General features: G+C 42.2%; 3 protein-coding genes and 1 non-coding gene across 6 annotated transcripts; 2 read left to right on the top strand and 2 right to left on the bottom strand.

Annotated features, from left to right (window-relative positions):
* Positions 1 to 7,242: 7,242 nt before the first annotated feature.
* LOC137791847 (E3 ubiquitin-protein ligase TRIM39-like) lies at positions 7,243 to 9,197 on the bottom strand. Its single transcript, XM_068587039.1, has 2 exons — positions 8,653 to 9,197; positions 7,243 to 8,556 (listed from the first exon to the last, which is right to left on the bottom strand). The coding sequence occupies exons 1-2, from the start codon at positions 9,195 to 9,197 to the stop codon at positions 7,611 to 7,613; spliced, it is 1,491 nt and encodes a 496-aa protein (XP_068443140.1). The 3' UTR covers positions 7,243 to 7,610.
* A 1,834-nt stretch (positions 9,198 to 11,031) lies between these two features.
* On the bottom strand, positions 11,032 to 24,480 carry glt8d2 (glycosyltransferase 8 domain containing 2). 3 transcript variants are annotated; one of them, XM_068586321.1, is made up of 13 exons: positions 24,349 to 24,480; positions 24,109 to 24,220; positions 22,960 to 23,492; positions 21,195 to 21,370; positions 18,724 to 18,767; positions 15,780 to 15,872; positions 14,772 to 14,970; positions 14,505 to 14,622; positions 13,960 to 14,044; positions 13,007 to 13,119; positions 12,728 to 12,906; positions 11,985 to 12,097; positions 11,032 to 11,603 (listed from the first exon to the last, which is right to left on the bottom strand). In XM_068586321.1, the coding sequence occupies exons 5-13, from the start codon at positions 18,740 to 18,742 to the stop codon at positions 11,425 to 11,427; spliced, it is 1,098 nt and encodes a 365-aa protein (XP_068442422.1). In that variant the 5' UTR covers positions 18,743 to 18,767; positions 21,195 to 21,370; positions 22,960 to 23,492; positions 24,109 to 24,220; positions 24,349 to 24,480; the 3' UTR covers positions 11,032 to 11,424. The 3 variants fall into 3 exon arrangements, with proteins under 3 accessions (XP_068442422.1, XP_068442424.1, XP_068442423.1); XM_068586323.1 differs by having other exon boundaries at positions 12,728 to 12,894; positions 21,111 to 21,370; XM_068586322.1 differs by lacking the exons at positions 21,195 to 21,370; positions 24,109 to 24,220; positions 24,349 to 24,480 and having other exon boundaries at positions 22,960 to 22,972.
* On the top strand, positions 22,050 to 26,157 carry ankrd16 (ankyrin repeat domain 16). Its single transcript, XM_068586320.1, has 7 exons — positions 22,050 to 22,479; positions 22,981 to 23,201; positions 23,426 to 23,468; positions 24,127 to 24,235; positions 24,324 to 24,485; positions 24,857 to 24,935; positions 25,569 to 26,157. The coding sequence occupies exons 1-7, from the start codon at positions 22,142 to 22,144 to the stop codon at positions 25,730 to 25,732; spliced, it is 1,116 nt and encodes a 371-aa protein (XP_068442421.1). The 5' UTR covers positions 22,050 to 22,141; the 3' UTR covers positions 25,733 to 26,157.
* trnay-gua (transfer RNA tyrosine (anticodon GUA)) lies at positions 22,583 to 22,670 on the top strand. Its single transcript is given in 2 exon segments — positions 22,583 to 22,619; positions 22,635 to 22,670. It is a non-coding gene; the product is annotated as a tRNA-Tyr (tRNA).
* Positions 26,158 to 26,217: the final 60 nt, after the last annotated feature.

Below are 26,217 nucleotides of genomic sequence, written 5' to 3' on the forward strand. Positions count from 1 at the left end.
CACACTTTGGACTGAAACACCTGTTAAGGTCAGATGCTCGTGTGCAGTTGACAACGCAGCTGATTGTCATATTGGGAGTGATTTGCAAAGAGCGCCAACTGCTTCGTTAGCTTTCGTCAAGCATGCACCAGCCCGCCGAATAACAGCTAAGAGTGGCTGTTGTAGCTCCGATATACAGCTACTATGTGGACATTGACAAGGAAGTTGAATCTATGCTTTGTAATAAGCAACCCTAAAATCATCCCTGGACAATCTCGGAGCTAAAGATGAAATTACAGATATATTTATTATTTACCTACATCTAAAACTAAACTCTACAGAATCGTTGGCCCCTGCTGATCCATTCAGTATGGACCAAACTTAATCATGTCTACACAACAAAGCTAAATAAATGTCTTTTGGGTTGGACCATCACCTGCTTGAGGCAAATCTCGGAAACTATCATCTATTGGATAAGCCTGTGGGGGCAAGTAGCTTTATTTCTGGAGTTTCAGGTTAGCCAGCAGATATTAAAGACTTCCTTTTCCGTTTGTTGTTTAAGGTCCAATAAGCAGCTTGAGATACAAGACCGGAGTTGGAGAGAGATGCCGTGTACGACCGGATTATTTCACAAGTACATTTTAAAACCGACAAAAAGCCAAATCATTGTCAGACGATATCAGATGGGTTCAGACTTTGCATTTGGGCAGATGAGTTATGAATGCAGATTGCATAATTAGCTATTTAGCCATTTATAAGCAATGCCAGGAGTTGTTTTGAAACATGCAAATCAACAGAAATCTTTCCGTGTACACTGACACACGTCTTCGTGTCATTGCACGTTTTTTGCGTCTTTGTGTCATTGCTACAAATCCATGCTGACCACAGCTGCTGTCTGGACACTTTCCTTAAAGTTTGAATCTAGACAAAACCATGTTGGCTTTAAGTCCTTCAAGTGGACAGAATCTATTTTTTTATTTGAACACCTGTACATATCCATGCTATTTTAATGCGTCATGATTATTTGGCCTCAATAATGTGTCAATAATGATTCTCTGTAGTAATGCCCCTTCTTTCTGACTTCCACACCTGGCCTTTATTTGTAAGTATGGCACATTTTGGAATTTGTGGAAAATGCCTGAAAAGAGAACAAAGGTGTCACAGTGCAACGCGTGACTCCTACAGACTTTGTATCAGCAGGCCAGCGTGGATAAAAGGGTTGAAGAAAGCACCGAGCTGTTTAGGCTACGACTCAATAATCCAAATGGACAAGACTATAGCTTATATGGTTGGATACAATATCTGTGCAAAAATATCAAAGCTGTCACAGAGTAGATACACAGAGCAGCGAGCACAGCGGTTATCCGTTAGCTGACAACCGTTTGGGCTGTAACACTGAGATAACGCAGAAGTAGGAAATGAAGAAGGAGAGATTGGTTTCAAGGCTTTTGGGTTGCCCTGCTGCTTCTCAGCTGTATGAAACATCAGAGCCGAGTCAAACCGGAGCTCTGTTAGACGCAATAGAGCCGACAGTGTCGACATGAACTCGTCGGATAGCTTAGAAGCCATGCTATCTGACGCCGTTGTAGCGGCGCAGGAAATATCCAAGCCTGACGTCACTCGGGCTACAGTACACCGTTTATCTGCTGAAATACAGTAATGCCCACAAAACAAGTCCAGAAACTTAGACAATACGCTGCCAGTAGATTTCTTTTTTTCAGTGGGATTTAGTTGACAGAATACACTTTTTACACACTTATTTATGATAAAATGCAGCAATGCAGAGATCTTAATCTTCCAGATATCTGCCTGCTCCTCTGCACAGTGAAGCTGAATGTTTCTACACTTTGTGTATTGACTAAGTAAAAGAGGTACAGTGTGTTAACTGATAGTCCGCTGATTATTGAATTATGGACAGCGTCAGGCTCTTTGCTTCTGCCTGGTTGTCCCCCGAAGACAAGATAATTGCCTCCAAGCTCGCTGCAAGATACTAGATAGAGCAGTGGGATTCTTTGTCTCTCTGTCTCGTCCACAAAACACACAAACATGTAGAGTAGGACTATTTACTTGGTACAAAGTAGAAAATAAGTTAGTTTGCCCAGTGGCAAAAAGAAAAAAAAAAGTACATTTTCTGTCTCACAGTTTGGCCAGGTGCTTCTTTGTATTACAAGTACACTAAACTGAGCTTAACCAAACTAAGCTTAATTTAACTAAGCCCCAACCAGTCCATTGTTCTCAGCTCAGTTTGAATTGTAAATAATAACCCAGCAAAATGTGAATCGGGGTCGCCTAACGCATGCTGCTTTCACTTTATCGACTATCAGGAGCAATGTTGCCCTTTGGCCGAATTAACTGCTGACTCTACTTTCAGGAATCTCTCACTCTCTCTCTTTCAACCCAAATCGGGCTCAGGGTTTCTTCCCGTTAAAGGAGTTGAAGGAGGGGGCCGTGGGTGTCGGGTCCCTGTGAACGAAGGAGTGCGGTCTAGAAGGGTCCCGTGATAACTTCTGTTGTGATTTGGCGCTCTAAAAATAAGATGGACTTGACTTGTGGTTACCTGGTGTCAGGCGGTTTTTGCTGAGATAGAAATATAACAGTGAGTCACTGGCTTGAGCAGGAACGAGTCTCAGACATGAATAGGGATATGAATAGAGGCTCCTGAGATACATGCGAAATCACAGGCATGCATCAGATTGAAAAGTTCAAAGAAGTGCTGCAGAAAGGTGTCTGACACACACACACACACACACACACACACACACACAGGGATTCATCCTGTCATCTTCCATTTACTTTGACTGTACACAGCCCGTGGTTGTCACTGAAGGCCGAGGACTTTCGGTTTCATTTATTGCCAGTTGTTTCTACACTCTTGGATGTGTGGGTGGAAACAAACATGGGATGAAAAGCCACACATTCCCACTGTGGGAACATTTGAGATGGAAAAAGTGGACCTGACACTGCAATTGCTTGTCCTGTCAAACGTCGTCTGCGTGTTCAGAGGCTGGGGGAGGCTACCGCTGACCGCACATCTGTGCAGCTGTGCAGTGATGGACCGTCATGGCGTGGTGTAAATTTAGACAGTCAAATTTGTCTGTTCACAGGTTTTCAAGGTCAGAGGGATCACAGCCTTCTGAGGTTGTATATTTTAGGCTGTCAAAAGAAGTTTATTACATAACAAGCAACAAGAAAGCCACAAGGGAACGTTTACGGTGGGAGAAACAAGGGAATATAGAAGAGCATCAAGTTTTGGTATCCAGCTGTATGTATATATGTATATATATATATATATATATATATATATATATATATATATATATATATATATACGTGGAAAACAATCAGCTCTAAAGCTGAGGCTGCCGTTATTCTAAATTTGATCTTTCATTACTATTTGATTTAACAGGGAACAAACAGGAAATTGTGAACCATTACCGAGCTGCGCGTCACGGTTGCTTTTATTCACGGAAACTTTGAAAAGTGACCTATTTTTTTTCCCCGACTGAGACGAGACTGCACACACGTCCTCAAACACGCACTGTTGCAACGTCAGCGCGCAATATTGTTGACAGAAAAACACCAGCTAGCATGTAGTTTAAAAAATGAAAAACCTTCCCAAAGTCGCTTTTTATTCTTCGTAGAGGCTGCAAAAATACCGTCAATCGGGATGAATTGTGACCGCATATACACATAAGTGAATGCACTATTTACACCAGGAGGTGATTGTGGCAGCAGGACGGTGTGTGTGTGAGGTTAGGTCAACGTAAACTGCAGTGTGTGTGTGTGTGTGTGTGTGTGTGTGTGTGTGTGTGTGTGTGTGTTCATGGAGACAAAGGAACAGGACACCCAGATATAGTTATCAGGCTAATGCTTATTAGCAGGATACATTCATTGCTTATCTTTCAAATGGTTATCTGTGTGTGTGTGTGTGTGTGTGTGTGTGAGTGTGTGTGTGTGTGTGTCCAAAACCTCTAAGCAGGGGTGACACAACGTATACCGTCTCGCTTCAGTGGAAATAAACGTGACTCGACACTATGCTACACACACACGCACACACACACACACACACACAAATGTGACACTATTATCTAAAACCTCCAACACACAACAAATGTATCACTTACACACAATCTCTCTTACACACACACACACACACACACACACACACACACACACACACACACACACACACACACACACACACACACTCTCTCACACACACACACACACACACACACACAGCCCTGTCGGCTGCTCTGCAGCGGCATACGTGCCGTCTCACACATCTCACCAGCCACAGACTTTTCCTCACAGTGGTTTTTAACACAACGTTGCCTGGATGACTGGGCTCTTTGCGGTGTCTCCATGGTAACGTGCAAAACTGTCAGAGCAAAGTGAGTTCCTGTCAGGCGAACGCACGCGGTCAAAACACGAGCTTAAGGTTCCTCGTGGAGGTTTTTCCTGTTTCCCCGTCTTTCATCTCCGTTCTTCTGTTCCGCCTCCGCTCGGTCAGGGTGCATTGACACCTGGTGATGTCACTGTCAGGTGTGTTGAACGTGCAGCAGAGCACACTTCTGGCCCCGCCCATCGGTCACATGGGCCACATAACTCTGTGCTTTCCCGCCTCCAGTTTGCACGGATCATGTATTTTGTATTATTTCCCCCAATTTTATTGGATCTTTGTGTGAATTTAAAGAATATATCAAGACTTTCAAACTTATGAACATCAAGAAAAATGATCCACCTGTCAAAATATATGATTATGAAGCGGTCTAAATGTGATGCTGGTGCCTCTATATGGCTGGCCCGCTGGAGGGAAGGGAGGCACGGGGGACCAGAACCAGAACCGAGTCGTACAAACCGTCAGACCTCTGCTGCAGTGAAATGAGGTTTTCTTAACCCTCCTATGACCTTTGGGGTCTATTTGACCTCTTCCAATGTTTAACCACTCGAAAAAAAATTGGTTGACATCATTTTTTTTGCTTTATATTTCATGACTTTTCCTAATTTCATGTGAACAACTGTGCTAACATAACATTAAAATGTGTTTGTCGGGTCAGTTTGACTCCAGCCTTTTTTTCACAGTGTAAAACATATAAATATCTACATTTTACTCACATGGGTTTTGGTTGTTTGGAATGATATTGTCACTGATGATGTCACTAAAACATACAATTGTATAATCTTCAGAACACTTTAAGGGCCTTTACTTTACATAAAGTGGGAAACACGACCACTTACGTCCACAGAGGCTGCCAGAATCAACTAAAGATATTTCCTTGAGGTAACTTTTAGAGTAGAATGTGCTTTTCCCCATTATAATTTTATATTTTTGTAGTTAATACATTGGAATCTACTTAAAATATTCTGTCATTATTCCCTATCTTCTCCTTACGTTTATGTTGACAACATGCCTGCAGTGAATTTTTAAAACACATTTAAATGTTTTATTTTTCAATTAAAAGAAAACCTCAAAGAGGTAAAATCTGAAGTTAAACCCGAACCAGAACCAGAGGAATAACTAAAAAGAAATCATAGTCTCTCATTCAATAACCATAATCTCACTTTCTATTATGATTACATAAGAATGAAAAAAGACAAAACTGGTTAAAGTCATATTTTATACAGCGTGACCTTTCATTCCATTCCTTGAGGCTGCAGACCCCATATGAAGCTGCTCGGCCTGCTGGGACATTTCCATAAGCTTTGCTCTAAACATCGACTTCTGTTTCTGTTATCAGGCTGCCGGCGGTGTGGGAAACGTCTCATCACGCTGCACAACTGTTAAGTCTGAAAGCCTGCTACGTCAGGAGCAGGTGAAGTAAACATGGAGTCAAAGGTATTGCTCTGCTATCAGCAGATATGAACAAAAATTCATTTTCAATATACAATTTACATTCCTCGTGCAGATATTTAGACGAGCGTCTCATTTCAGTTTCCTTTCGGGAAGCTACTTAACCTTCATAACTATTCAAGCTCCGGCAGTCAGCCGAAGAGGCGTGTAAGCGTCCAACAACTCCACAACAACATGAACTTGAACTCTTGACGTCCCGATGACGACATCGGAAAAAAATCCCTCATCAGATCCCGAGAGGGCCGAAGGGGAGCGATAACGTTACAGCACCCCCTCCCCTCTAAACACACACGGGCTAAGAACCTGTGACCTTAACTCCAGTTAACTCCAGCTGATGGACGTCATGACGGAGCACGTGAGTGACATCACAGTGAAACAATAAACATGAGAGACCATCCACTCCAGCGACAACACCTCGTACTAAAGTGTTTCTCTCTCTGACTGCACGTCGCGTGTCAGTCATAGCGTTCAGCATCTTTGTTGAAATGGATGAATTGTTGAAAGCAAAAGAGTAAAATAAATCCCCGGCTGATTTAAGACCATAATCTGTGACGCGAGGCAGAAAGCTGGAGGCCGTCTGTACGGACTCCCACAGGGGCTGCTGCAGCTTCAAAGGTGATTAAAGGCACAAGTCAGCAACACAACACTCACACATCTCCCCTGGTGATGGATGGGACTCATATATACAATGACTCCAGTGAAAGAACGATACAGTAGCTCCTGAACAAGTTCAATAATAATAATAGCAAAGACAGGCCCAATAATGTGAACAATGCACTTTATTAACAGTTTGCTCTTACAGCCCAAAAGAAATAACCAAACAATAAACTTTACCACATAAGCAGAGCATTAAATGGCAGTACAAAAATACATTTACAATTGTATGCTCATAACTCCGAAATTAATAACCGGTAAAACATAGGAATCAACTCAGAAATTGTGATTTTAACACATCCTCATCTCTCAGGACCGTAGCTATAATACTACAATCCAACGTGGCATAAAACTCAACCATCTTTCAGAAAAACAAACATTTGATGAAAGACACTTTAACAGTATAATGAACTACTTTTTTTTTTATGGTGGCCAAGTTTCATTGGTGAAGTTGTATAGTTTTAATTATTGCCATTTTTCCTTTTGGTCCTTTAATGTCAGAACGTGTCGGGACAATGTTGTATCCAACTGCAACAAACTACCATGTGTGAGAATAAAAGAATAACGTTTCACAGTAATGATATTCTTATGATCTCTCCAATTTGTCACAATTTCTTAGTTAAATTAACACATTTTTGTGCATTTATTCATACTTGTAAGTGATTTTCATGGTGTATTTCAAATATGTAGGCCGATTATAGTTTTACCAGACTTTAAATTGTGTCTGCTGCCAAACAGACTGCGTTACCTGGAATGTAACGTATACATTCATACTATTCAATCAGTCAAAACTGCATTTTAAACCTTCAGAGAGCACCAATGAAACCATTAAGGAACTGGACTATTTCTCTGGCTCCTCCCAGTGGAGCAGACCCAACGGTGCATTTACCCTAAAGAGAGAATTATACTCTTTGGGGAATCTGTATTTAAAGAGATTTAATGCCAACAAGTGAATCGTTATACATCACGAATCTAATGTGTATGTGAGGCCTGAAATAACATTTACATGGAATGAAACATTTACTTAAGTTTGCATTAATGACAACGTAAAAATAAAACAATCGAAACAAAATAGGAAAGCGATTTCTGTCATTTACATGGCGGTGACTCGCGTTATGATCGTCTAATCGGCGCGATCGACGGAGCAAATGATCAGAGGGGAGGTGTTTTTACCTTCGTTCCTACGCTTGGGGTTGAGATACGGGTAGAGCTTCTCAGTGAAGGCACAGCCAGTAAAGGAGTAGATGAGAGCTGGAGCGTCGACGTCATAAAAGGAGACCAGACCCTCCTCGTAGTCCACAAACACGCCCACCTTCTGGGGCCTCGACTTCAGAATGAGCTGGATCGCAGGCGCAGTGCAAGCTTTGTACTGATTTCCATTCATCAAGCGTACAATCCAGTAGCCATTTACTGGAGCCATTGTGATGAAGACGTCCTTCCTGCTGACCGACTCTCTGACCACGCCCACAGTGCAGTCAGTCTTCCCTCTCACCTGGACTTCATGGTAAAATCTTCCTGAAGAGAAACTCTGCTTTGCTAAGACACAGCGTGTGGAAAATCTCTTTGGGTTGTCTGGAAGAGTGCGCTGTTTATGACCTCGACTGACTCGCTTCCCATCATCAGACAGGATGAGGTCCTGATGTGCCGTTTCAGGGTCCAGAGTCACATCCACCGCAAACTGCTGGGCGCTCCTCAGCTCAATGAGCCGCGGCCCTCCTAACCGTCCCGTGATAGGACGTGTGCACTCTGACCTTTGTCCAGTCCTTGGTGGGCGGAGCGGGGCTGAAGGCTGGGAAGCTTTGGAGCAGGTGGAGGTGGTCTTCTGTGTGCGAGAGCTGCTCCAGCTCCGAGTGTCTCGCCATGAGCTCAGAGACGTCCTCCTCCAGCTCTTTGATAATGCCTTCCGCCTGATTCTCCGTCGTTTTGTGCTTCTTGTCAATCGTCTCAATGAGCTCAGCCAGACCTTACTCAACAGACTGCGTCGTAGCCGCGAAGACCAGCACACCCTCCGCCGTCTCTTTGCTTGCTCCCTCGTTGCTGAGCTCCACGGCCCGTTTGATCTGGGCAATCTTCAGGCGCCTCTCCTGGATCCTCTGCTGAACCTCCTTCCCAGCTCGGCTTTCTTTCCTCCATATTCTTCAGCTAGAGGGACGACGTAATGGGACCTGTGACTCGAATCGGTGCAGAACCGACACACGCACGTCTGGTCGGTCCTGCAAAACAGCTCCAGGGGTTTGTAGTGGTTCTCGCACAGCCTGCTTTGCAGGTTTTCCACAGGATCTATCAGCGTATGCCCTTGAAGGCCGGCGACCCTGTGATGAGGCTCCAGGTGAGTCTCGCAGTAGGAGGCCAGGCACACCAGGCAGGACTTCAGGGCCGTCACTTTGCTTTTAGTGCAGATCTCACAGAGAACTTCTCCTGGTTTGGACTCTTGCCCCTCTGAGCTGCTGCTGCTGGCTACCTTTTGGACCGAGTGCCTAAACTCAGCGGCCATCTCGGATATGAACGTGTTGACGTGCAGTACCGGTCTTGTTTCAAAGAGCTCGTTGCACATGGGGCACTGACTCCGAGGGTTCATGTCCCAGTGTTCTGTGATGCAGGCCTTGCAAAAGTTGTGCCCACACGGTACGGTGACTGGAGCCGTGAACACATCCAGACAGATGGAGCACAGAAAGTGATCTTCAGAGAAGGGGCTGCTGGCGGCGGCCATGTCTGAGGACAAACGTGTGACATAGAAACAAGAAGAATAACAGGCATTAACACTATTAAATTCAATAAGTATTCTGTTGCAGGACACTGAAACATTTGACTGGGTTATACATTCCTCCAGGGCCTCAACCCTTCAACATCTCGGGGCCCAATCCCAACCCCTTGATGGATCCTTTACATAAAGCAGCATTTCAGCAGACTGTGCCTAAAGGATTTACCCACAATTCACTGCACTGTGACATTAAACATAATGTGACTTTTCTTTTTTTTTGAAGGGAGGAAAAAGGGAAACAAGATCTCAGCACACGGGTGTTCAGTCTGGTACATTACATTTAAATAGAAACATTAAAGATGGAACATAGAAATACATGAAATTAGGGGAATGCGAGTAGATTATAAACCTAGTTTATTCATCAACCGTCTCTTTTCATTTTGTTATTAATGCCGTTGTGACAAAAAACAGTAACAGATAAATGACCTCATCTCCTAAGGGGAGAGACTGGAAGACTTGAAAACAAAAAAATACTGTAATTTTCTGTTGAGATTGTAAATAATGTAATAATAATGTAAACAACCTCCACAATGATGAGGGGGGATTGTAATTATATATACAATCATATTCATAGACTACTTAATGTTTTTTGTTTAAACACTGTAAAGCAACAAGTCAGGTATTACATCATAAAAACATTTAGGTTGAATATTCTGTAAACTATTTAATTTGGCTGCTAAATATTTACTCAAATACACATCTTTAAAAAGAATACTTACTTCTATATATGACCCTTGATATGTAAATAGTGCTTTTATTAAGTACTATATAACCATTTGGGGGTCACGTGATCGCCCGAACCGAGCGCGCCCGACACAATGAAGTCATTTTCTGGCGCGTGGTTCACTCCGGGCGAGTCCAAAGCTAAGCTAAACTTTCTGTGGACATTGGGATTGGGTCAGGGTCGCAGTTTAACTGGCCTGGACCACGACACTGCCAGGAAACAAGACGGACACGGCCCCCCGTGTCCTGGAGGACAGCAGCACGTGTCCACGCGCCGCTGACCCCTCTTTCCTGTTGAGCCCTTTGGGTGCGCGCGCGTGTTTAAAAACCCAATGACTCCCATCAGATGTACTCGCCTGTCGGACCTGTAGGCCTGACCCGGTTCGTTGAGAGGGACAGACTTGTCTTGTCTTGACTTGTCTTGTTCTTCCTTCAGTGTGTCTCACGGTGGCGCGCGCCTCCTCTGCACGCGGCCCGCTGCGCGTGAGAATCTGTAATACGGAGCCTGTCGCCGGCCACAGAAAGTGACGCGCAAAGTTCATATTACCGTAACTCTTCAACAATTTACGCTCTCAACGTAGGTCTAATTGTGAAAGCTAAGAAAAAAAACAACAACAACTAGCGGCTTACCTGTGGGAGCGATGGAGGCGAGCAGGACAGGAGAGCAGCCGGGAGAGCAGTTTGAGTGGGCAAGTTTAAATACATTTTATGACACCTTTATTGATTAAAAAAAGACTAAAAAAGACCAGACAGTCATATTTACACATGTAAAGCACACAGTCTGTGTGGTAGTCTTTTAGGTATGGCGGTCCTCTCAGCAGTGTTTATGGTGACTTTACCACAAGGTACACTGACTACATCACACTCAAATGACAACATATATAAGTTGTTTCATTCAGAAATATTTTTTCATACATATATATATATAATTATTTTTTTATGTTTCATGCTGACGTTGCTAAAGTCGTGTGAAGAAGAAAGTGAGGCTGATGTGAATGTTTATTTCCTGGTTCAACAATGTTCAGAAGCTTAGATTAAGCCTAACTATCCATAACCAGTGACATATCTTAACAGGACACATAAATGTATTATTCAAGATTCCAAAGCTTTATTTGAAACATGAGAGTTCTGGAAATGTATTTCAGGTTCACATGGAAAGACATTTTCTCTTTCTTCACTCGATTTACAAAGACCTGGAACTCTCGTCACATTTTCACCTTCGACACATTCCTCCAAGTTATATTCTAATATCTTTACATACTTGCTGTCGACAATAGATTAGTCACATTTTTGTGTATTTAGCATTCGTAGTCTAAATACGTAGGGCATTGGATTCCTCTGCATTACATTCTCTGTACGTTTGGCAGTACACCTCGCTCCTCTGCTCCTGTGAGTCCTGAACCTCACGCGCTTCATGTCCACCTGAGGCTCAGACAGGGACGTCCCAGAGGCCTCAGCTGTCTCTCTTTTGTCGTACCAAAGAGAACTTCCTGGAGGGGTCTGGGATAAACCACCTCTCCCACAGGTCCAAGTGAACAGCAGGGTAGTGCCATGGTTTAAAGGGCCCGTTCCAGTGCAGCAGGTGCGCCTCCTGGAGGAATTTCTCTGAATATCGGGCGTCTGGACTCCAGCCTGGACACACATGAGAGCGCTTTGAATTCAACTTGCAGCGCCTGTACGTAGCATACGTAATGGTTCCACTTCACTTTACTTGCCATAATTAATGTCAATAAAACAAACGAATTGGTCACTTCTGAATAGAATATGTTAAATACTATTGTATTTCCATTCATCTTGTTGATAATGTATTATTAATAGTCTGGCGCTGAGTCCTCTCTGTGTATTCTTGTCCCTACAATTGATTTGTGATTCACTCTGTTCAAATATTTTAATAACTTACATGTTATTTGTAAAAGTGTGTTTCTTTTACTTTGTATGCTCAAATAAGTTTTCAATTAGCACAGCAAGTAACAACAACTAATACTGACACTATTCAGTGTTGGTCCGTCTTACCCATGTGTCTGACGTGCCACAAGGGGTCCATTGTTGTGTATTTGTCATGAAACACTATTAGCATGGGCGGAGTCGCCACGCCTCCTGCCATCGCACTGCTGTATATGTTGTGCCTGGTGGGGAGGGGAGGAGGAGGAGGAAGAGGAGGAAGAAGAAGAGGAGGAGGGTTTCTGATCATTGAATATAAACATTGAAATATGTATTTATGTTACAAACTACACACGTAAAATGCAGTTAAAAGTGCTTGACATTGAAAAGAAAACAGCCAACATACAATAAAAAGAGAGCTGGAACTATTATAATATAATTTATAATCTTAAAAACCCAAATGTAAGAAAAAACAATGTTAAATGTAATCATTTAAAAAGAAAAAGAAAATCAGTTTTAATTCATATTTGTTGACGTTTATGCTTTCAAAAATAAGAAGTACTCCCCCACTGGCTGCACACAAAACACATTTAATAAAGGTGCTTTAATAAAAAAAGAAATAAAAAAAGACTAACTAACTATATTCAAATACAGGATCTTTTATTTTTTTGCATTCTGTCCAGCCAAGTACAAAAGTTAGAAACTTCATAGAAACTTCTCAAAACACTTAAAGTGCTCAATTTGGTGCAACTACGTCCATCTCTTCTATATCTAGAAGTCATTATGAACCATTTAAATCTTTGTTCAGTGAGTAAATACAACGTGTTGCAAAATGCCGCTGGAGAGTCTCCAGAAGCTGACGGCCATCTGCGTACCTGAAATTCTCCTCCATCCATTTCTCCAACTGTTTAGTGATCTTCTGCTTCTTCCATTCCCTGACATCTGCCACGAACACTCCAGGGTTGAAAGAGCAATCTCTGGGGTCGATGCCCAGGTCTCTAACTTCCTCTTTCCTATAGTCCAGGAAGCCCATGTAGGTCGTCTGGGGGACAGGCTCAGACCAGAGGACGGCACATTTCAATAAACCAGACAAGCAGAATGCCTCTCCACACTCGTGATTATGAATCAATATGATGAAAGACATTAGCATCCACCTGCATGCCGATGCTGCGCACCATCTCATGTGTGGAGGGCAGGTCGCAGTCAGTGGAGAAAGCAGCAGCATGACCGGGCTTCAGCTTCATGTTGAACAGGTCCAAGATGTCGCCTGGGAAGCATGACAAGACTGTAAGTGGTACCACACACACACACACACACAGACACACAGACACACACACACACACAGACACACACACACACCCTACTACTGTTACCCACCATCGCCCATCTCTATACATGAGGCTATATATCTTTTATTTCACCCTCATCTGCATAAAGACACAATTAATATGAAATAAATATAAAAAACATTAACAATGTGCGGATCTAAATCATAAAAACTATTGAGGTAAAAAAGTTTGAATAGTTTAGAATTTGAACGTACATTTATGTTATATATATATATATATATATTTATTTTATATATATACATATCGACATATAACAATACTATATTACTATTTCATTATTGTGTTTCTATATTATTGTGTTTTATCCTAGTATTCACTTTAATTTCTATAATATATACTTCATAGAATTGTACGGTGTTGTACTTAATAGTGTTTTATAGTAATGAGTTCACAAACTGTACATATATTAAACTTACCAATATATACTTAATGGTATCATTATGCATGTTGTACTTATTATTCAGACCAATACCTATATGTTATAGTCTGTATAGTTCACACAACATGGCAGCTGGACTCACACTACTGGACTCTCTTTTTACAAATACTAATGAAGTGTTATTGTAATCTCGTAATAAAAAAATATGCATGATGGTCCAAAGGTTCCTCATCTGTTTCCCCACCACTCAGCCTGTCGGTGCTGCGTTCCGCCTGAGTTAAACGTGTCATGAGAGAAGGCGTTTCATCAACAAGCCAACCTCGAAACCATTTCATCTGAAGGGTGCATGGGCTCCTTCCTCCCAGGATCACACACATACCCTGCACGATGACATCATCGTCTAAGTATATCACCCTCTTGTGTTTGATGTCCAGCAGCGGCAGGTAGAAGCGCACAAAGTTGAGCTGCAAAACCAAAACAAAAGTTATGAATAATGTCTCATCTTTGTGACGGTCACACTCACATTGTGGGGTAGTGCACGTTGGAGCTCCGTCTATGAAGGTGTGTGTAAGGTGTGTGTAACTGTTGCCACTATGTTAGATGAATATTTTCTAAAGGTTTTTTTCTAGCGTGAGACACAGAAAACTAGCAGGTGGAGTTACACACATGTCTAAGAGTTTGTGAGAGAAATATTAATGCCTTTAAAATGTGAAAAGAACTAATGTTAAGGATGTTAAGGTGTTTGCTAACTAGCTAACGTTGTGTGTTAGGGGTTTAAACCTTGTGTTACATAGTTTTCACGGTTTGATGTGGAGAGGAAGAATTCATTAAAAACCCGTAAAAGAAACTATTTTCTGTCTGACTGTGCTTGGAGGGAGTCACAGTGTGTGTCCATACATGAACAAAGACAAACCCAGAACTCACTGGATGTAACAGCTCGGGTCGAGAGGAGTCTGGCTTCACTTTTCCTTTCAGGACCATGGGGTTGAACTCCAATATCTTATATGCGATGCCTTTCAGCTTCGTCTTCACTATGTACTGTCTGGGAAGACGCGAAGAAAGAAAGACTGGGTAAAGAAAAGGTCACGAGGATAGGCAACAACACTGGGATGCCAGGTGCTCCCCTCCTTCCTCAAAAATATTCATTTATAATGAAAGATGCTCTACATTTCCAGAAGACAGGTGACAAACCTCGTCAGCTTCACGGTATCGCGAAGAGTGACGATGTAGAAGAACACGCTGGCGTCTGTGTTGCTGTAGACGCTGTTGATGACCGCCATGGTTGCACCGATGCGCTCCTCCGATGCGCATATGACGACGGGGACGACAGGATCCTCCGACGCTCTCTCTGCGGGAACTCGTGCTGCGTGTCCGAGGTTCTTCCAGTGATCTGAGAGACATTTCCCCCCCAGAGATCATCAAGAACGTCCTAGAAACAGAGTAACTGGTGCATTTGTTGGGGACTAATTTCAGCTGTGCATTGCTACGCCTTTGTCATTCTAGTGAGTGTTTGTTGCAGCAGGACGGTTTAACCTTTTGGAAACTGTGCGCGAAAATCCTCCCACAGCAATTTTAAGTCCCAGCATGCCCCATTCAGACAATCTTTTGGCATAAAATAAGTCATTTTCCCATTTCGACACAGGTTTTTGACTGAAACTCCTTCCTAACAGGCCAAGACTTTGTTTTATTGTGAGTTTTGTTGCAGATTCAGATTCTTCAGGTCCTAATCTTTCCAAAAAGGTGTCTTGTTGACCGCTTCAGGAAGCATTTTTGGGGAATCTGAGTCATATAATGCTGTTCATAGTTATGATGAAAATATCTTTTAAAAGTGTTTTTTTTGGAGATATACATTTTTTTCCCAAGACTTAGCTGAACAAATACATACAATAAATACAAGTATTGTAATTAATTTGGGGTTTCTACGACGACTCAAACACAGGGAAAAAGAGGTCTAGAGACAAAACTGGTTCCACAGTTTTCAACGGGTTAAGTTGGATTTAGTCAAAATCAACTGTGTGTTCATAATAATGGAGGAACGTGTCACCCAGGGCAACAGTGTGGCTCATTGTGTTTTTCATTGTTTTTTTGTAACAACAATGTCGCCCCATGGCACAGAGGAAGAAGATAGATCCGCTTTTTTAAAAACACACACAAAGTCATTAGCTGTGTTCGGATCTGAACGGCGCCTGTGTGGTGTACCTGAGGGCTTAGGCCGAGAGGAGGCTCTGAGCAGCGAGCTGTGCAGCAGGAGACACACCAGCAGCACCAGCAGCACCAGGAGGACCCGGTTAACTGGAGCACAGGGAGAGGCAGGACTCAGACAGATAATGTGCACGAGTTACTCTTCTTTGAGTGACATTCACAAATGAATGACATGAAGCTAACGAATGATATGAAGCTAATGAATGACATGAAGCTAACGAATGATATGAAGCTAATGAATGACATGAAGCTAACGAATGATATGAAGCTAACGAATGACATGAAGCTAATGAATGACATGAAGCTAACGAATGATATGAAGCTAACGAATGACATGAAGCTAATGAATGACATGAAGCTAACGAATGATATGAAGCTAATGAATGACATGAAGCTAACGAATGATATGAAGCTAACGAATGACATGAAGCTAATGAATGACATGAAGCTAACGAATGACATGAAGCTAACGAATGACATGAAGCTAACGAATGACATGAAGCTAACGAATGACATGAAGCTAATGAATGACATGAAGCTAACGAATGATATGAAGCTAACGAATGACATGAAGCTAATGAATGACATGAAGCTAACGAATGACATGAAGCTAACGAATGATATGAAGCTAACGAATGACATGAAGCTAATGAATGACATGAAGCTAACGAATGATATGAAGCTAACGAATGACATGAAGCTAATGAATGACATGAAGCTAACGAATGATATGAAGCTAATGAATGACATGAAGCTAACGAATGACATGAAGCTAATGAATGACATAAAGCTAATGAATAATATGAAGCTAGCGAATGACATAAAGCGAATGAATGATATGAAGCTAACGAATGACATAAAGCTAATGAATGACATAAAGCTAATGAATGACATGAAGCTAACGAATGACATGAAGCTAATGAATGACATAAAACTAACGAATGACATAAAGCTAATGAATGACATGAAGCTAACGAATGACATGAAGCTAATGAATGACATAAAGCTAAAGAATGATGTAAAGCTAATAATTGACATGAAGCTAACGAATGACATAAAGCTAATGAATGACATGAAGCTAACAAATGACATATGCTAATAATTGACATGAAGCTAATGAATGACATAAAGCTAACGAATGACGTAAAGCTAATAATTGACATGAAGCTAATGAATGACATGAAGCTAATGAATGACATGAAGCTAACGTCAGGACGATAAAGACACTACGCCGCAATGAAGTTGCAAGACTTAGCGTCCTCGCCACTGAGTCTGTATCCTATTGTGTATTTATGCACAGTTATGGTTGTATTCTTTTGTAGATATATATTTCACATAATTTGCACACTGTTTACATTTAATTAAATTCCCTTAATTTCCTGCAGTTATTTGTATTCATTGTATATATATATATACAGTTTATTCTATCTGGTGTCTCTAAAGCGTGTAGCGCTGCTACTATGACAACAAATTTCCCCTTGGGGATTAATAAAGTACCTAACCATCCATCTATCCAAAGGAAGATGAGTGTTTGGCTTGATGATGTTTTGTAGTCTCATTTAGCCATTTGTTAGCAAGCTCCTTTTTCAAGGCATGTACGAAAATTCAAAACATGTTTCTTTATTGATTCATTTCTTCTTTTTTCATCTTTTTTTCAGATAATTTGAAATAAAAAAAGAAAGCTCACAGGTGTAACTTTGAGCTTTAGACAGCACAAGGCGAGTCGGCCCTACAGCAGCATACTTATGAAACAGAAGTGAGGATGCTCCAAACTCACAGCAAGAACAATACTATGTCTTACTATTCCTTTCAAGATTAAAGTGTTGCACAGCAGACATCTCTCTAAAGTAGAACACCAGCGTCAGGCAGGCAGCCCTGAGAGAAAGATCAAATACCCATCTGCAACCCGTTAGCACACACTTTCATCAGCTCGAGCTGCTCAGTCAGGTGCCATAACTTCTGCACAGTACGCTACCCGAGCAGCAGTTCTTTTTCAAATATTTAGAATTTACTGACCCAGAAAAGATGTACTTTTGGGTGGACAGTTAAAGATGAAACGTACATCCAAAAAGCAAATACATTCCTCAAAAGCAGGGGTGGAGCCAAACATTTAGGGCTCAGCCCGAAACCTTTTGGGTCCAATTCCTTCCCTAAAGAAAGGCAAACGTCATCTGAAGTACAGAGGAAACAGCATTGCTCACCTAAATGTGGGCTCCAATGCTCTGAATGGATTATTACACCAACAAAAGAACATTTAATCAATTAAATTACATTTTTGTAGGGAATAGCATAGTAGTAGTAGTAGTAGTAGTAGTAGTAGTAGTAGTAGTAGTAGTAGTACTAGTAGTAGTAGTAGTAGTAGTAGTAGTATCATAGACACCCCAAATGATGGGTGGACATGATGGGTGGACATAGATGGTAATATTAACATTCATTTGTCGGTCCACTCAGAGAGACTGAGGGGGACGACACACAGTTGAAGGTTTTTTAAAAACCTAAAAGATTCAGAGCCTTTGACAATACATTCGGGAAGACAGCAGGTGTTACAGTTTTTGTGTTATCACATTTAAAAACTACACACACGTTAAAAAAGCATGTGTTTTTTGTTGTTGTGTAAAGTCTAGTTTTATTTTTGAAGCATTTTGCTTCCAGTCCAAAATACTGTTCACACACTGGATGGAATCCTGATATTTAACTCTTTACAGCCTTCCATCTGGTTCCCTCATCAACCCTCCCACACACACACACACACACACACACACACACACACGCACACACGCACACATGCACACGTTCATGGAAGCTGGATGCTTTCCTGGAGAAAAGAGATTTCCTCGCTGGCCTGAGCACAAAGACGTACTGATAGTATCATTAATATGAGTCTGTCTTGTGTTTCTGTCCATCATTTGTACATTTGTATTACAATTTATTTGTTGCTTACTTTTTTTCAGGAGAGTCATATTTCATGCTTGCTTCCAGCAGCATCTGCAAACACACATACACAGATATAGAGAGTGATATTTAGTCACTGAATGAACAGTGATGAGCAACACCTCCCACCGCATGCAGCGCTGCACAGACACCGGCTGATTCATCCTCCATGTCTGAAGGAGACGTACCGCCAACTCAGCTAAAAACTAAATTACTTGTTGGTCAATTTAACCACTGCTCTGGTGCACTATAATTTAATAACTTGTTTATTCTGTCTGTACATTTAATAGTGCTATTGTGAATTACTGTTCCTGTTTTATTACTGTTTACTTCTATTTTGTACTTGTTTCTTATTTACTACTATCTCTTGCTGTTGTTATCCTGTAATTTCCTCACTACAGGACTAATAAAGGATTATCTTATCTTATCTAAAAAGCCCAATATACATGTATTGCTCTTCTAAAAGTTATTTCACGTTCCTTCTAAGCCAAAATGTTTCTCTCAAACCAGGAAATACTGCTGCCTCAGTTTGGGTCCTTCTGCACTGAGTCCTCTATGTGGTTATGTTAAAGGCGTAGTGTGTGGAGTCCACAGGGTCTCCAATGGCTGACGTGCCCTCACTGGAAATGATGATCGTTAGCTAACAGCATGTTGTTTGTGAACGTGAGTATTCACTCCAAATAGCGAGTTTAAGTACAGAAGTATGCAAAATAAAACACATTAATGTACTCTGCATTGACAGGTTGTTTTCACAGCAGCCATGTTGAGATTTCATAGCAGGTCAAACAAGTTTAATTGATAACATGTATCATGGTCCCATTCTCTTTAGTGTGCTGGTCAGCAAGTATGCACAACTCCTGGGCCCCTAAATGGCACGGGGCCAACCAATGACGTGTTTTAATGGCTGCTGTGGAACAGTCGAGGTAGTTATAAAGTGTGTTTGGGTTCTTTTGTTCATGGAGAACGTTGTGGACACATCTTTGTCAATCTTAAGATTTGTGTAACCACTGCAGGGCCCTCACATGGCTGGCTTTGATTAAGAATTGTTGATGTCCCATTGAACACTTAACACAAAGAGAAATCTGTTAAATGTGAACATAAACACACAAGCAGAAATGCCACATGTCTTGCACACGTGTGTGTGACTGTGACTGTTACAAACTGCCATAGTGACCGGACCTGCAGTAAAGCCTCTGAGGCCCAAAGCCAGGAGACAGAGGACACGCTTGTCAAATCCTGCCATCACTTCCTTTCTTCCTGGTACCAAAGCTTCTTCAAGGAAAAACCCTCCTTTTGTTTACTCCCTTCCTTTCTCTATTTTCTCCATCCTCTTTGTATCATAAACTCATGTAAGTCTTCATCTGTGCGCCCGGCGTGCAGCGGTGAGACGTTCGGCAGGAAACGCACACTTCAAAGTTGCTCATCAGCTTCACACCTGCAGTAGCGAATGCTTTTCACGTTTCAGCACTTCCTCAGAGACCTGCAGACTCTCACAGAACGAGGACAGGGCGTGTGGTTTGGGTCATGCATTTGTTTCTGGTTTGTTTGTCCCTGTTTAGAGCAGCCTATAACATCTGGGCCTGATTAGCTCCAGATACTTAACTGCCAAGCACGCTGCCTCTGGCCTGCGTGCTGATATCCACTCAAGATTTTCTAAATGACAATGCATTCTGCTGACATTCAAGGGCACATTGTTAATGTTTTTGCATAATTGTAGCACACACATGTTATTTTTCCAGCTTCGGAGGTTGTAACTGTGTGGAATCCAAACGCACAGTTACATGCAAACTCTTGGGGGACATGGGGGTTGGGGGTGCAAACCATACCACTTAAGTCATCCCACTGCAAAAAATTCCAAACCTCGGTGAAGTGGCTATTTTTTTCAGGACTCAAATTCACTCACAATGTCCATTTTCCATAGATTTGCAATGTAGTTGAATCATTTTGGGGGAATTGGAAGAAGCTTAATGCTTCCTACAGTGTTAAAAATACAATACAAACCCTAACTATTGAATTGCATTGAAACAATGACATGACTATTTAAAAATGTTAGTATTTTTAAATAAATTTTTAATAAAGTACACTTAGTATTGCAGTAAAATATTTAACTGGACACGTTTTTTTTCTCCAAATATAGACTTTTTTTTAGTGTGAAGGAACATAAGGTTCTCTTATATAACAATCACAATACGTTTGGATACACAGCACAACATGCACAAATCATACTTCCCAATATACAACAGACATACGTGCAAAAAGTGCATTATTTAAGGAACATGCAGTGGAGAAGTCAGAGATAAATGGAGGAGGTGTGTCCCCGTTGGTTTGGTGTGTAACTTATTAGTCACGAGCACAACTTCAAGCACATTTAAAATGTCACAAATGCAGCCTACGTACCAGAAATAAAGAAGGTGGTCAGCCTCAACCTTGGTGTCCATTGTCCATGTTGTAAAACCTCTGAGGACTGAGACTCACCCTCACCAACAATCCCACTTTTCTTCTCTCCCTCCTTTTTTCTTTCTCTCTCTCTCTCTCTTCTTCCAGATGGGACTCATCTTGTTCACCAGCGGCCGGATTCCTCGCTGTCATTTAGCCAGACTCCCTCGCCATGCTCTTCCCAATTCATGGAATCAGCAGTGGTACTGGAAATGGGATTTCTGCTTAACAAAGGGAGCCCTGGTGGTTAGTTTTTTAATTTGTTTAATATCTCGTTCCAGGCTACCGATCCCACTTAACCACTAAGTTAGAAAAACAATAAGTATTCTAACCAGTGGGCTGAGCCGTGTACTTAATGTGCTATTTATTAACGTAATACTGGTCAAATCACATTTTAAGTCATATCCTGGAAGAAATAACTGATTTAAAACAGGTTGGAGGGGTTTAGCGAGCCAAATCGCACTTACGTCACCAAAAACTACATTTCCCATAAAGGCCAGCGTGTCGTTGCGCTGGAAGGGCCGACTAAAGTTTATTCCTTCTTCAACAGCTTGAGTCTTCACATTTGTTAGGCGTGCGGATATTATGAATATTTGCTGACCATGAATGAATGAATGTTAAAATGATGATTAGATATAAGTATTACTCAAGAACGGACCAGTTTTATTTAGTTTAAAACTTAAATTCATGTTTTTAATGTATAAATCATATCTGTGAGCGAATATGGCCAGACTTTAAAAACGTATTAGCTCTAATTACTTACACAATAATTACATGATAACAATAATAATAACCTCCGTTTGGCCTTGCTCTTGTGTATTCCCTTATGGATGGACACATATTAACAGTGTAAGGTCATGGTTGGCCACTTAATATTTTTTTACTACTCTGCGAAAACAACGTAAACAGCGCTCTCCAGCATGCCATTCAAGAAGCCCATCTGACTATTTCATGTCATTTTGACACTTCGTGTTCATGTTGCAGCCTCTAACATGGACGAAAACACGAGCAGGCTGCTCGTGAAGCTCGCTCAGGAGGGAGAGTTAAGCTCTCTGGAGGAACTGATATCTTCAGGCGGCTCGGCGGCGGTTCAGACTGTCAGCAGCAAACACTTTGGTCGGTCGGGGGACACCCTGCTGCACTACGCTGCCAGGCGGGGACACCTGGACATTGTGGAGTATCTAATAAAGCAGCTAGGCATGGATGTGGAGGTGTACAACAACGACTACAAGAGGCCGCTGCACGAAGCTGCTTCCATGAGCCACCAGGCTTGTGTTAGCTATCTGCTCCGGGAAGGAGCCAAGGTGGACAGTTTGAAGAAAGCAGATTGGTGGGTATTCACGTATGCAGCTGCGTACATCGTTACATCCTTAACATGTGTAGCGCCCTCTTCTGGCTTTAAAAACTAACTGTTGGGCTGTGTCCGTCATCTCCCTTCGATAGCTCAGTTGGTAGAGCGGAGGACTGTAGTGGTATCAGGCTGAAATCCTTAGGTCGCTGGTTCAAATCCGGCTCGAAGGAGAATTTTTTTTTTGTACTCCATTGATTACCGTGTTTTCTTATCGGTATCTTATTATCAAATTGTCCTGTTTATTTCATGGTGTCTGGACTAATAGTTTAATAGAATCACAGATTGAATTTACCTTAAACTATTTACAAATGTAATTCAATTCAATTATGTTGCCCCCTGATATAATAATATTTGTTTCATTCTATATGTTTACTTCATCTCTTTGACAACTGGCTTTAAAAGATTCTCACTGTTTATTGTCACGTGAGCTTGTCCTGTGACTCCCAACACTGATTTCACCTGTTGCCTCTTCTCTCTTAGGACTCCCTTAATGATGGCCTGCACTCGGAGGAACCTCGCCGTGGTCCAGGAGCTGCTGTGCCGCGGCGCCGACCCCGCACTGAAAAACAAGGACGGCTGGAACTCCTTCCACATCGCCTGCAGGGAGGGCGACCCCCCGGTCATCCAGCACCTGCTTGCTGCCGCGCCGGACGTCTGGAATACGGAGAGCAAGACGCGCAGGACTCCGCTGCACACTGCAGGTATAAAGCATCCTCACAGTCCCCACGGATATCTCATCATGGGATGGCCTGACTACAGGCCGGATGTTCTCTGGGGCCAAGCTGTGTTGTCACCACACACACACACACACACACACACACACTTGAAGATTACACAAGTAACATTGTTTTGGTTCCTGTTGTGTGTGGAGCCTTTTGCGTTCATCCTCAGTTCATAACCAGAACTCTCTCTGTCCACCTTCCAGCGATGCACGGTCGTGAGGAGGTTGTGAGGATCTTGCTGGAGACGTAGGTTGGAATGTTGTACTTCCACTAAAACACATTGCATGGAAAGTCACATGAGTTCTCTGGAAACGCTGTGACCTTTTTAAGTTCAAATTTGGAGCAAACGTCCACCTGCACTCAACCTCACACATCACCTTTTTTGGGCTGTAACTCAAGAATTTATAGGATTTCACACACATTTCCAAAAAGGATAAAAGGACCACATTCTGGACAGACTTGGTTGTGAATTGCAACTTGACTTGGTTCGGCGGAGTCGTGCAACAGCTTTTTGAATGAAGATATTGATTATCACCACTATGAGGGGGGACGGGGGGTGCAAAAACTGTGACACACAAAGTACAACTGTATGGTACATGTACTTAGTATTTTGGAGCTTTCAGCTATATTTGAAAGTGTAGATGTGAAAGCATACCTTGCGCTGGACTCAAATCACTACTTTTAAGGTCAATAATCACCCTTGAAGGTCATTCCTCTGCATCATATACATGTGATGACTGATGTTACGACCCTGTTGGTAGACTATCTTTGCCACTAAAATTTGTCCACACTTTTAATTTTACATGTGGGATAAATATAGCCCTGTACTTTTTGAGCTTTAAGGTGATTTGCAGCTCACAGCTATCCATGTCTGACTGACCCTCACCTTAAGTCCCTCTTCCAGATGTGGCTACGCCCCGGGATGCACTGACAGCTGTGGGGTTACTCCTTTCATGGATGCCGTCAGGAACGGACATGTTTCTGTGGCCCGGCTGCTTCTGGAGAAACACCAGGTAGAACAACTTTGAGTTTATTACCGCCTCGGCTTCTGCAGCAATAGAGGTATTCATGTGCACCGTCGCGACGCGGCTTGTCCTGTAGGCGTCTCCAACAGCGGCTGACGTACTCGGGGTTCAGGCGTTGCACCAGGTCGCCATCACCGGCCAGGAGGAGGCGCTGCGGTTCCTGGTGCGGGACTTAAAAGTAGACGTGAATCAGAGGGCCACCCGCGTCCAGCTCACGGCCCTGCATTACGCCGCAAAGGTTAGAGCAGTAACCAGGGTACTGTACCTTAAGGGGGGGCTTGTACTTTAAGGGGATACTTCTGCAGTTGCTTAGAGAGTGTGTGCGTGTGTGTTTGTGTGTGTGTGTGTATGTGTGGTAACACACTAAAAAGGGTCAATAGCAGTGAACATTATTATAATTAAAGGAAAAGAAGGTCATAGCTCTGAATAGTCATCAATGTGATAGAAGTGTGTCAAATATCAATCTCTGTAACTGATGCCATAGATGTCGTTTGTACACAATAGTGCCGGTAGTAAGATTACAATATGGCAATATTCACAAACCTATGAACAAACCTTGTACAGTGTGGGAACAAGCTCTCCTTCCTCATTTCAACGTGTGTTTTTCAGGAGGGCCACACGTCTACTATAAAAACTCTGCTGGAGCTGGGGGCAGATCTTCATGCTCGGGACCAAAAGGGAAGAACTGGTAAGCAGTGGATCACACTCATGTTCAAGTCTAAAGTATCTCTTCATAATATTACTATTCAAGACTAAATAGCCAACGATGAAAATTCAAATTTAGAGAAAAGCACGCTTCAGTATTTTTAAATCAGGCTTTACCAGTCAAGCTCTGCTAATCTGCTTTATATCATTTTGAGGATACAGTGGTGATAACATGAACTTTTCACTACTGGTTACACAGTTTATTTAAGCAATAATGACGATATTAGATAAACAGGCGGCTCAAGAGCATTTTATTCAAGTGCTGCGTTGTCCCTAAATGTAATCCAGTGGAAACATTTAGTTAATAGACTTTGAAAATAAATATCCTCCAGGTTTTGATGTAGAAACCTTCCAACAGAACGTGGACGCACCAGCGAGAAAACACTTTTGAAGTAGTTAGCGCTCCCAGCTGCGTTACCACTTATTATTTGTAATAAATACAAGTAACATAAATAAATAAAGGCTATCAAACGATGTGTAATTATTATGTGGAGTAGTTCAAGAGGAGATCACAAGAGTAACAGCAAATAGGGATCTACATCAAATGTGAGGGTTTTGAAAATGAATCCCATGCTGCAGGGTCATAAGTCACCCGGTGCTCTCCTCTCTCCTGCAGCCCTTCACATGGCCGGCATCGGGCAGCACGCCGACGCCGCCAGGACTCTTCTGCAGCTGGGACTCCAAGACTCCGAGGACGCGTGTGGCGCGACAGCGAGGCAGTACGCCAGGAAACCAGACGTCGTGCGAGTGTTTGAACGCGGCCAACCAGACTCACCGTGACATCACATTTGTGACAAACGGCCCAGATTTGAACCTGAAATCTTTAATGTGATTAAAGTCAATCAATTTATGGTGGAATAAACCTCAACTTGTACCGTGTGGTGGAGTGTATTGTTGAGTGACAGAATTTGGGACCTCAATCTCATTGACTTGGATTAAAGTCTTGCTTTAGTGTCATATATTTAAATCGGGTCTGACTTTCACTCGTAGTGACTTGAATGAGATAAAATATAACTTCAAAAGGCCACAAGGATGTTTGTGCCAAGAGGCCGGCCTCTCCGCCACACAGGAGCAAGTATCTTGTTTAGAGAACAATGTGCAGTTCTCACAAAACAAAACCTGAGCTTTAAACATTACCAACCATCTCTGATAGTTGTGCTATCATCATTTTTTCAACCAGAACTAGTGTATTCATGTAAATGTGTTTAAGGAAAATGTATTGCATGTAGTTGTTGCCTCCCGAGTTGAGTCACCTGGTTGAGGTG

The sequence above is a fragment of the Clinocottus analis genome, unplaced genomic scaffold (genome assembly GCF_023055335.1).
Source record: "Clinocottus analis isolate CAN_PGR_092001 unplaced genomic scaffold, fCliAna1.0.p SCAF_20, whole genome shotgun sequence".
In the NCBI taxonomy this organism is placed as follows: domain Eukaryota; kingdom Metazoa; phylum Chordata; class Actinopteri; order Perciformes; family Cottidae; genus Clinocottus; species Clinocottus analis.